Source organism: Hippocampus zosterae, chromosome 10 (assembly GCF_025434085.1).
Source record: "Hippocampus zosterae strain Florida chromosome 10, ASM2543408v3, whole genome shotgun sequence".
In the NCBI taxonomy this organism is placed as follows: Eukaryota; Metazoa; Chordata; class Actinopteri; order Syngnathiformes; family Syngnathidae; genus Hippocampus; species Hippocampus zosterae.
In genome coordinates this window covers 3,942,748-3,955,301 of record NC_067460.1, presented here as the reverse complement: position 1 = coordinate 3,955,301, position 12,554 = coordinate 3,942,748, and the positions used below count along the sequence as shown (strand labels likewise).

Genomic DNA, 12,554 nt, shown 5'->3' with positions numbered 1-12,554 from the left:
AAATGTGGCAAAATGTCAAAAGGTTCAAGGGAGTGAGTATTTTCGCAAGCCACTGTGTACAAATATTTCTTTTGTTTGTTTGTTTCTGTAAATTAGCTTTGAAATCTTGCACTTTCAGAATTCTCCTCGCTTCTTTCAACTAAATTATCGTCATGGATTTGATTCTATTTATTCCCTAGTTTTGTTCATCCATGTCAGTGTGGCATTAATAATGAATTTCTGCGGATCATCTTTGAGGTTTTCCACTCAATGAATCTAAATTGCTTTCCGAAGGAATTGAAAGGGTGCATTGTTAGCAAAAGGCCACGACATAAATGTTCATACAAGCATGTCTGAATGCACATTAAATGATGTTCCGATTAGTATATGACTGTCAGATCCTTTTTCAGCAAGGCTAGACGAGGCTAAATGGCTGCTTGTACCGTGATTTCCAGACTACAAAGCTAACCTGATTAAAAGCTGCGACAACTCAATTTACTCATCAAAACGCAATTGTACACATTGTTTGCTTCATATTATTAGCCGTGGGTCTCCATTTGCAAACAGGTCACACGGATGGATGAAAAAAAAAACTATTTACCTTGAACGCAGGTAGATGTCATTACACGAGGCCAATTCGACAGTGTGCATCACCACGCAGCAATGCAGCGGAGGGGCTATATTTATGGCACTTGTTCCCTACGCTCATTCAGCTTGGCTCAAGATGCTTGTTTTCGATCAACTCTATGCTATATACTCTACGTTCAGTCCTAAACTACTGCATACGTACCGCTACATACACACATCACTGCCGTATTAGTCTCGCACAGGCAACGTGCGCACTCCAACAGCATTTGTCAGATGAATATTGAGTATGAGGGCAGGCTCGAGGCTGTTTGATTTGCCCGCCGTGTTGTGTTTGGAAATTTAATTGGACAGATGTGATGAGACTGTTGATATATCTATAGACCTCTTGAAGCTTGCCAGGGGAAATTTATAAATAAAACCACGGCACATCAAAACCCAAAAGGGTTCAAAAAAGTGGGGGGAGGGGGCAATACCGGATCCTCGTAGGGAAAATATGGTATATTTACTGAAGTGGTATATCGGCATCCGACTTTGTCTTTAGTGAACATCTTTTACGAAAGACGACGACACAATTGAAAATAGATAGAATTAGCTAAGTGCTTTTTCATTATATAAATAATGTAATGTGAAGATATTCATGAACAGATGTGTGGAACTTGTTCAGACGTCACATCTACCCTGTCACACTCTCGGTACCGTTGACAGACCATTGCCTTCCATAAATTCCCCAATGGACAACAAACTGCAAGTGTTAATTGGAAACCGAAGTGAAATTTCTCAGGAATGAACACGACCCGTGGTCCAAGTTGTTACTCTCCCTTGCCATCGCTTCCATGACCCATCTTGTCAATGATGCCTTTTGCTTTATTTTGCATTGGACTGAAGTACTTGAATCCGATTATGCTCATTTGAAATATTTGATGAGTCCGAACTGACATACAGTACCTTTTTGTGAAACTAACCACAAATGTTGCAGCCACTGGATTTGTTTAATTTGCTATTTGAAAAATATTTGTATGATGTTTGATGTTTTAATCAGATGCACTGTATCCTGAATAAATCTGCGGTATACACACACACGCGCACACACACACACACACAGTACATCCATACAAAAATACATCTGTCTATTCAATGATTCCCTCCTGAACTTTAATCAAGGTTAATGTTGAGGTATCCATTTAATGATTGTCAGCTTGGAGATGTGAAACCGGCCCCAAATTCATGCGGGAAATGTTAACAAAATTAAATGTGACATTTAAAGAAATGTGTATCATTTGTCTGACTGTTATTTGTATCTTATGACCAGACGGCTTTGTTTTTATCTGAAGTCTTCAATTCAAAGAACTTGAAATTAATTTGTTTCTAGCTCGACTGAATATTTCGATGGAGACAATTGACATTTTAGAGGATAACAAAAATCTTTATTATATAGATTGATTCATTTTTGAGCCAATATCTCCTTGAACATTCAAGTCCTGCTTCGGATAGATTGCTTCCTTCATTTCCATTGAGCTGTCACAAGAGGGCTTCACCAAACATTTGCGGCTGCACAAAACAATAAAAGTACATTGGTTAGTTTACAGTAGTTCGTTTTAGTAAGTTTGAACTAGTGATGCACAAAAACTCAACCCCTACCGATAACCTATAATATCCTGCATTGTACGGCCTGAAAAACGACATCAGATTTGATAACCAATAATTTGTGCGTGTGTGTGGGATTGCGCATGCAGTCAGGTCGGCCAATCAGATGGCTATTTTGATTATGTGAAAAACTTTATTTCATGTTTCTTTTGAAGGAAGACATTCATTTTCAGGAATAAAAAACATTGTTGGACTTGGTCCAGTGGGTCCAGTGGATCCAAATATTTTTTTGAGACCAAAAAAAAAAACATGTCGAGTCCGGACTTAAATTTTGAGTCTGGAATCACATACTATGCAGCCTGGCAGGAGGATTCGATGTACTGTTGGAGAAAATGTTTGACAGAGCTGATTTTTCTTATGTTGCCCACTGTTGATAAACAGAAATGAAGAAGGTAAATTACATCTAAAACAACAACAAATATTTAAATAATACATTAAAGTTAGCGTTGGGTTTAGGGCCCAACCAATGTGGATTTTTTTTTTAGGCCGAGGCCAATGCCAGATTTTGAAACAGATTAATCGGCTGATTAAAAAAAAAAACTATAAAACAATTCCCCCGATGCAATGGGTGCCAAGTATTCATGGATTTTCAACTGTCAACTACCGGTAAATTGTTATTTAGAAGTCTGATTTATGTTGCACTGATTTGTTTTACATTCTATCGATTATATTGGCACCGTTAAGTATGGAGGATGAAACATTTTGTTGGCTGAAGAAATAGGGTGACTTTACTGCTGCACAGGGGCCAAGGTATGAGGTCATGTTCCGTAGAATCTTTGATGAGAAACTGCTTTCCTACTTCAGCGACCGCCAAGTTGCCGGTCAGCTCCCTGTCAGAGTCCCTTTGCGCTCAATTGCTCCAATTGAAATGCCGACCAGCTCTAGGAAGAGTTCTGGTGGTTACGAACTTCCATTTACTTGCAAAAATCCGCAGCAGGTTAAATATTTTGCCTTCGGACCTTCGTCTGCCTTTCAAAGCAAATCAATGAATGCTGTTTTCGTGGGGATCGTGCTGTTCTGGTACTTCACTTGATCATTACACAGGAGGTAGAAATGAATGTCCATTAACAAATGTATTTTTTTTTCTCCATACGTCTTTGTACTGTCAACACAGACGTAGAGATGATGTAATACCTGTACTGTTTGAATTCCGGCCTGACCTGGGACACAGTCATCCTGGTGTATGAATTCGCCATGAAAGAACAGCGGTGAAATGCCAAGCTGCAGGAAAAACAAAATAGGCCATTTCTAATGCACGTTTTTTTTTTTTTGGGTGGTGGGGGGGGCACCTTGTATTGGAACCTACCTGTCTGAAGAGCCTTCTCCCTTGTATCGACACAGTAGTAAAGGTGACGCTCTCTCCACTTTTTCGAACCCTTTTGACAACATCATCATGCTCCAAGAACTCCACTAGTTCTCCGTTGACTGCAAGCAGTAGATCTCCATCTTCCATTCCCGCCTCTTCTGCCGGACTCCCCTTGTCCACCTCCCGAAGCACGTGAACTGAGCCAGAGACCATTTATTTTTTAAAGGTTGATTGAACATCCATTTTTTAAACAAATCTTAGTTAAGATGGCATTGAAAAATCCCAGCTGTTCCACAGCTATTCACCAAGCCTACCACCAGATGGAATCCTTCAAGCACAATAGACCATGTTTAACTATATGTTGATCAGGAGTATATTTAATGTACTTAACGTGGTGTGAAGAAGTGTTTGCCCCTTTCCCGATTTCTTAGTTGTCACACTTAAAACGTTTGCCATCATCAAACAAATGTGCATGTTTTTCAAAGACCACACAAGTAAAAACAAAATGTTGTTTTGACATCAAGGTTTTATGAAGGGAGAAAAAAAAACTCCAAACCGACATGACCCTGTGTGGGGGGATAGTGATTGCCCCCTAAATCTAATAGCTGGTCTAACATTGGCAATGAATCTTTCACATCTCTGTGGAGATAGTTTGGCCCACTCTCCCTTGCATAATTGGTTTAATTCAGCAATTACCGGAGGGTTTTTGAAGCACGCATTTGAAAGGTTGTGCCAGCATTTCAATCAGATACAAGTGTGGACTTTGACTGGGCTATTCCAAAACCATGTTTTAAGCCATTCAGAAGTTGACTTGATGTGTTTTCGATCACTGTCGTGATGCAGAATCTAAATGTGCTTCAGGTTGAGGTCACAAACTGATGGCCAAAATTTTCTGGTCAAGAGCAGATTTTTTGGTTCCATCAATCGCAGCAAGTCATCCAGGTCCTGAAGAAATAAATCAGCCCCAGACCATCACATGACCCCTACCACGTTTTACTGTATGGTATTCTTTTTCTCTAAATGCCGGTCACATTTACGGCAAATGTAACATGTGTGACTGCTTGTAACCCTTACCAGACTGATAGAATTACTTTATTTCTCATGTCTTCTTGAATGACTTTGACTCCTGTCCTTTTGTTGCAGTATTTTTAGATCTTTTGTCCCACTTCATTCTACTTAGGTGATTTCTTGACTGAGCAGATCTGGAGGTGTTTCAGGCTTGGGTGTGGTTAGTGAAAATGAACTGAAACATCTAATAGCTACAATAAATTTGAAAAAGTACCCCCCCTCCCCCCGCTACCCACAATGTATCAAATCACTATTTAAAAAATGCATTTTATATTTACCTTGCTTATCTTTGTCTGATCTTTACATTTGTTTGAGGATCTTTTGATAGATTTCCTCAATTGACTCAGACTCTGTCCATCATGACTGTCTTACCTGTTTGTTGTTTATCTGTAATCTTCTCTTGCCTAAGCAGGAAACCATATCCCTCAGGTCCTTTAACAAGATGCATTGTCTTTGCCGAGTGTGGGAGATTACAGTGGCCTGCCAGCACAGGCAAGATGGGCATCTTCCTCCTGATATAGCAAGACTCGCTTTCACCATCAATGACCAACACGGTCACAGAGTCTGCACTCTTCTTCAGCTGAGAACCAAACACACTGCAGGACTCACTCACAGTCTTAATCGAGCAAAATATTAAAATAAACTACGAATATGACAAAATAGTTTCTTACTGATTTGTTGATGGACTCGTGTGTGAGGTGGGATGTCATGATGCCATTTATCCAGACCAATCTGTCCCCACTGGTGACTCCAGCTTTCTCTGCTGGACCATCAGTTTCTACGCTCAGTATGCAGCGTCCTTTTAGGCCTGCAAAGACACATGAAACATGGGCTTAATTTATACTGCAGCCCCTCCCCCCAAGGTTATTCCAAAGTACATGTAATTTACACCATATTGAATTCTATGTTCTTTTTTATGCACCAATATTGAAAACCTGGTACCATAAGGTGTCCACTGCAGTAACCACTGTTCCTGAAAGGGTTAATGCTGTCGTTTACATGTGTTTACGTCAACATTGATTGATTGATGATTTCGAGTTATATCCTACTTGTGTGTTCCAATATCAGAAATGAATTACCCACATTTAGAGCAGGCCGGATACTGAAAAGATCCAATTCTGTGTTTTTTTTTAAACTCTGATGTCATGACATTTCAAGAAAAGCAGGCATTTGAACAGTGTTGTCCATCATAATTGTTCAATTTTGTGTTGGTACCTTCCGCTGAGATCAGGGTCATGCCTAGGCCACAGCCCTGATGCCGGGTGATGTGACACAGTCTGGGCCGAGAACAAGGGCCTTCCTTGGCAGCCAGCATCTTTAGGTCCACACCTGAACAAACTGCCTGCATTGGACCAACAGAGACGCAATCCGTACAAGTTGAGTGTTTGTGTAGAGAAAGTAAAAGATACAAGGTAACTGTTACCCCCTTATTGCCATCTGTACCACAGATGGCAATAAGGGGGTGAAACTTGTATTTTAGTTCACCGCACACAAAGTGAAATATTTCAAGCCTTTGTTTCAATTTTGGTGATTATGGCAGAAAGACGCAAAAATAAGAAATCTACTGTTTCACAAAATTAGAATGGCAAATGATTTTAAGCATAAAAATGTTGACCTGAAAAGTGTATGAAAGTAATATGCCCTAAGTGCTGTTGGGCCTTGTTTTGCATCAATGACAGCATCAATGTGGCATGGTATGGTTACAAGTCAGAAGTTCTTGTAGCGACTACAAGCATGTTGGGCTACAATATAGCCCAAGATGCTTTTTATGGCTGGTACTATTTATACTCTGGCGCAAGTTATAATAAGGAAAATACGGTATATGATTTTACGAATATGTGCACTCCTTTCTCAGTGTGTTTGACCTTACAGCCCCGAAGTGCACTGTGTGATTTGTTGTCATAAACAGTGGTTTCGGATATGGGGAACATGTCATTTGATTTTTATACACGGTTTTACTACTCCTATAGCTTCCAGTTACCCTGCCAGTCTCTACAGTCGTCAGTTCTAGATGGCAAATCTGTTTTGGTGTTGAACTTTATTTTGATCACGTGTATAGTCAGTTTTAGTGTACCTTATTGTATGTATGTGCCGAATTGTATTGCTTTTTACTCATGTTATGAGATCTGCTCATGGGGAGGAGTGTAAGATACGGTGCACTATTTCTCACCGTTTGTGTGCTTTGGACTTAGGGTGGTGTGCCTGCCCCCTAGTAGCCATTGCCCGTTGTCCTAAACTACAACTTATTAAACTTCATGTGGTAAATCCTTGTCACCAGACTTTATCCTCACATGGGTCACGGGGGGGTGCTGTCTCAGCTGTCTCCAGGCAGTAGGCATGGGACACCCTGAACCGGTTGCCAGCCAATCGCAGGGCACACATAGACGAACAACCATTCGTGCTCATCACACTCACACCTAGGGACAATTTTGAGTGTTCAATCAGCCTGCCATCCATGTTTTTGGAATTTGGGAGGAAACCGGAGTACCCGGAGAAAACCCACGCAGGCACGGGGAGAACATGCAAACACACAGGGAGCTGGAATTGAACCTCTGCACTGTGAAGTCGACGTGCTGACCACTGGACGACCGGGCGCCCCATATGCATACAGTATATCTATTTTTAATCTTCAATGAGACTTTCAAGTGGAGTTGTGTAATACTTAGTCCGTGCCATGTACCGGTAATATCAACTTGAAGAGTAGCTGTTTTTCTGGTACCTGCTCATAGTCAACTTTTGTCAACACCAGGAGAAACAAATGTAAGCCAGAGGACTGGATCTTCCTTGCCACCTGTCAGATAATTGCAGTGTGACACTTTAGCCAGTAGATGTTACGCAGACAAATCAACAGGATGGAATTCATTTTGCATCATGGCAGCTGTTTTCTCAGGTTTTGGCCCCAAAATGTCTTTCAAGGTTGTTCATAATTTAGCAAACTCTTTATTGATTTGCTTTGATATCACAAGGCTTTAATGATTAATATAAGTAGGATAGCAGCTTCTGTTTCAACCAGCCTTCTATGGGATGGACAGCTGACATGACATTTTGCGCTGAGGGGGGATCCGCACTCTAACCTTGATGAAGTTCATGTTGACCACATAGTCATCATTGACCTCCAACACTCTGTCGCCCGCTTTAAGTCCACTGTGCTCAGCTGGGCTCCATGGGTCAACATCTGTGATCTCTAAGCCTTGCTTTTCTGTGACACTCTGCAAGTAGAAGCCAAAATTCTGCCCCTCCACACGCCTCAAGTGGTACAGTTTGGGCAGAGGATTTTGTTCTGATTCTGGACACAAAGTTCTCAAAACAAGTTCAGTATGACAGGGCGCACGATGATGCACCATTGCATGACCTTTTCACGGAAACCTTACCAAAATCATCAGTGATGACCAGAGCTGGATTATCGATCCCTTCCTTTGGGTTGAAGGTAAAACTGTCAGCACAAATGTGAAAAAGTCATGGATGTTTTAAAAATAGTAGAACAGAAATTCACTGGACCTGAAACATGCATTTCCATCAAGGACAGTGTGTTTACGAACTCAACTAATTTGATAAGATAAGATAAGATGTCCTTTATTCGTCACCAGTGAACCAGACTAAAATCTAGGAAGACGTAACTGACTGTTCACATGTCAGCGTCTGTCTGTCTCTCTCGCTCTTTCTCTCCCTCCCGTCTTTACATACATAATCACTTAAACATGCAAAACAGCTTCTTCCCTCTAGCCATTAACAGTCACTGACATAGTCACTCTTCTTGCACCACAAAATGGTATTACAAAACTACTGGTATACTCTAAAATGGTTCAATGATTTTGTTGTTTACGATGATACTAGTGCAGCGTGTTATACCGGAGACAAATTCCTTGTGTGTTCTCCATACTTGGCCAATAAAGATGATTCTGATTCTGATTCTGATATTTATAGCGGAATGGGCCATATTCCGCGCCTCCAGACCCTTTAGGCGGCACATGAAATTCATGGGGTGCTGAATTATTGTTACCCGATTAACTGAACATGTGCGTGCCTTTGAGGCTCGAACGCAACAGTGAGTGCAAATACGAACATATTTTGAACCGACTGATGCACATTAGATTCATTCATTCATTCATCTTCCAAGCCGCTTGATCCTCACTAGGGTCGCGGGGGGGTGCTGGAGCCTATCCCAGCTGTCTTCGGGCAGTAGGCGGGGGGACACCCTGAATCGGTTGCCAGCCAATCGCAGGGCACACAGAGACGAACAACCATTCGCACTCACACTCACACCTAGGGACAATTTAGAGTGTTCAATCAGCCTGCCACGCATGTTTTTGGAATGTGGGAGGAAACCGGAGCACCCGGAGAAAACCCACGCAGGCCCGGGGAGAACATGCAAACTCCACACAGGGAGGCCGGAGCTGGAATCGAACCCGGTACCTCTGCACTGTGAAGCCGACGTGCTAACCACTGGATTACCGGCCCGCCTACATTAGATTCACATTAATGTAAAAAAAAAACAATTGTTTCTTTGTAATTTTAATTTCTGGGCGATAAACAACCCAGCACTAGGATTTCTTCACCCAAAAATAAAAACTATGATTGTCGGGGATTTCTGCTACTTTTTCACTGATTCGGGTAAATGAGCTGTCTTCACACTCGCGTATGTACGTGCAACGTAAGTACACTTTATATGTGAAGAATTTTTACTTAACACAAGTGTTATTCAAACCCTGTGCCGCAGCACACGCAGAGATATTAGGGCTGTTCACACGGCAAGATTTGGTCCGGTATTGCACCGGGGCTGCCCCAGTAGAGCGTTCACACGTGCAAATTAGCTCCGGGGTAGCCCCGGAAAAGAGCTTATACCGGACCAAATTTGACCCACCTCAGGGTCAAATATTTGCTCCGGGGCAAATGCTCGTTTGCGAGGCAGCACCGGTGTAAATGTGCACGTGTGAACGCAACTGGGTTAAATTAGCTCCAGAGCAAATGCTTGTGAAGAGTACGTAGGGCGAGAATGCGTTGCTTTCGTGCTCTGTCGGACTTCCGTAATGTGTTGATTCATAACGACACAAGACGTGGCTAGTAACATATTTCCTTTGTAGGAGACTGGACTGTCTCGGAGTTGTTTGTTCCTTTGTTGTTTCACACAACTTTTTTTTTTTTGGTCATCAACGCACACTTCTAAAGCAACTCACAGCACCGTGTCCACACTACATCCAGACTCCGTAATGTGCTGCACTGTCATGTCAATTTGGGTTTCACACAAGAACGTTATACAAAGTATGCAAATTAGTAACCAGAGCAAATATTAACATTGTGGGCTTTCCCCCACACACCACATGTGTGTATACTATTTTACAATACAGTGAAACTCCTCTAGAACGAAACCTACATGGTCAAAATTGCCCCCTAATGTGAAAAAATCTTCATGCATGAGCATTATTCCCATTCTACTGCACCCCCATAAGATAACCCCCCCCCCCCCCGTTGCGTTATGCCTCTGTATTTTTTTCTTCCAAAAAGACAAACCATGGAACTAATCAGCTAGACTCTCAGAACTATGGATACATTTTTTTTCGACGAAAACAGCAAGGGGTGGGGAGCCTTCTTGCCCCTCTGGGACATTTGTTGCTGGATACACTTTGCGTTGACCAAACTTAACCACAAAGTGGATGTGTTGGAGTCGCTTCGCAAAACGGAAAAACCAGTAGTTGTACCGACCTGGAAAATTGATTGACTGATTGATCAATAATTTGGCAGATTGATGCCACGCGGAGTCACATTTGACAATAAAGTTGTATTCAATTCAATTCAAATGCTAAAATACATTCAAGACTGTCTGAAATTGTAGACAGCCTGTTCCCAAAACAGTTGTTATCTGGACTTTCCCGTGGATGGAAAAAGACACGGACGCGAGTATTCCTATTTCCCTTTCCCTACACTCCTCTCCGAGCCTGTGACTGATAAGGTCTCGGCCTTGCAGCTGCAGGTGCAATGTTTAACGTCGGATTCCTATTCATCCCGCCTCTCCCCCATGGCACAGCTAGAGAGACTTTAGCAGCCCGTTTCACAGATTGTGACGCGTTCCACTTCCTCCCCCACACTGTTCATTGCGTTAAGTTTCAAGAATTGTTGTCTTAACTTTTTAAATGTACACTACATGTGCTGAGTTTTTTTTTCCTCTGGCTCAAACCATCCTCCCATTTAAGGAGAATGATTGGAGTCTATCTGTTTTTTTTCTTTCCTCTTTCCAACTGTTTTCCTTTCACATCTAAAATATCAGGGCGCTTAACAGTGACCCACCAGGCTTCTCGTGCTGTCTCCCTGATGTTGGTTATTGCCGTCTTGTTTATGTTCCTCTGGACGTAAATTCCTTGTGGTTTTTGTTGTCATTACCTCATTACATCATACCATGTTGTTTTTTTTTGGGTGGGGGTGGGGGTGCATTCTGTACTTGCCCAATAAATCAGATTCTGATCAAATAAAATACTATACCACTCTGAAGCAGGGTCAGAAAAGTAAGCATTATAATCCTTATCATAACTGATCTCATCCTAACCTTAACCCCAAACTGCTCTTGGGTACAACCTTACCATGCATTCCCCTCGCTTTGACCTCTCGACTTTAAACTGAATTCTGCCACTAAGAAGGCAACGCTATGGATTTACTCACCGTGGAAGCTCAGTCACATCCTGGCAGCCTAAGGAGTACACAGAACCATAATAAAAAGTATCATGCGGACCAGCTCAAAATGTATTTTGAAACAATTTTAAATGGTGTGCATTAAACAAAGAGGCAACTGTACACTCTTGCCCACAGCTTCAGTCAGTTTAATTGAAACCAATTTACCACCAGGCTTAATTCCTTCCTCACGCTGTAAATAGGTTGTTATTGTTTCATAAAATATTTTATGTTAAAGTTCTGATGCTGTGGTCACGATAAGCAGAGTCCATCGAAATCGAACACAATCGACCCATATTTTAAAGTGCAAATAAACTAGTTCCATAGAGCAAATTGGCAAAACAAGTACAGATAAAGTGGTTTTACGATACGCTGCATATCATCTGATTAAGAAGTACATTAATCGAAAAATAATTCATAATCCCTATAAAAAATAAAATAATACCTACTCTTCCTGTAAAGTGATACTGATTTATTTCGGTTTAGATTAATTTAAACAGAGCATTGTCCTGACCCTGCTCTATTTGGAAAGTGCCTTGAGATTATTTTGTTGCGATTTGGTGCTATACTGTCTGAATCAAATTCAGCAGATCACTCTGCAACACAATTACTTAGTAGACTTCTGTTCAGTTTTTGCTCATATGTACGATGGTAACTTTTCACAGCAAACCCCTTAAACTATTTCTGAACTCTTTCCTCCAATGATCAAAAAACAGATCTTGCCGTATTGCGACGACACGATCGACAGCACAAATGAAACATACCACAGCCATTCTTGTCACAGACTTCTTTTTCACGCAAAGCAGCTTTCAGGTGAAATAGCGGTAAATGCTTTGTCAGGAAAAAAAAACAGTGAAAGAGGAAGAGTAGCTTACCTGATCTTGGCTTCATGGTGTTCCCAACTCACTATCGACTCAGACTAAAGAGCAGTTGAGAGACCAGCTTTGGAGTTAAGGGATAATAAAAAAATTAAAAAAAAAAAACGTTATCAGTAAGTCACTTGGAGGCTCCTTTCCAAACAACCATGTTTAAATATTTACTCACTGGGTGGTTTAAACAACTCAGAGCTATGTATGATCAGTTTGTGTGAAACAGGCAACACAGTGACGTCTCATTTTTGAGCTCCTCACAAGAGTAAACATAATCAGAAATTCTGAAAACAGTTCTCTCAAGACTCATGGGGTCAAAATAATAAAAATATTTAAATAAAATTAACGTAATCTGCCCCAAATCTAAGGCTACCCAGAAAAGGGATTGGAAAACCAACCCAGTATTTTGGGATGTATGACAGTGATGCCAAAAACATCTA

General features: G+C 41.3%; 1 protein-coding gene across 2 annotated transcripts; it reads right to left on the bottom strand.

Annotated features, from left to right (window-relative positions):
• Positions 1 to 1,969: 1,969 nt before the first annotated feature.
• LOC127609203 (Na(+)/H(+) exchange regulatory cofactor NHE-RF3-like) lies at positions 1,970 to 12,308 on the bottom strand. Of its 2 annotated transcripts, XM_052079016.1 has the most exons (12): positions 12,290 to 12,308; positions 12,121 to 12,187; positions 11,237 to 11,264; positions 7,957 to 8,018; positions 7,660 to 7,871; positions 7,305 to 7,376; positions 5,801 to 5,927; positions 5,257 to 5,393; positions 4,958 to 5,165; positions 3,518 to 3,714; positions 3,346 to 3,432; positions 1,970 to 2,115 (listed from the first exon to the last, which is right to left on the bottom strand). In XM_052079016.1, the coding sequence occupies exons 2-12, from the start codon at positions 12,134 to 12,136 to the stop codon at positions 2,086 to 2,088; spliced, it is 1,176 nt and encodes a 391-aa protein (XP_051934976.1). In that variant the 5' UTR covers positions 12,137 to 12,187; positions 12,290 to 12,308; the 3' UTR covers positions 1,970 to 2,085. The 2 variants fall into 2 exon arrangements, with proteins under 2 accessions (XP_051934976.1, XP_051934977.1); XM_052079017.1 differs by lacking the exon at positions 12,290 to 12,308 and having other exon boundaries at positions 7,660 to 7,794.
• Between the last annotated feature and the right edge of the window lie 246 nt (positions 12,309 to 12,554).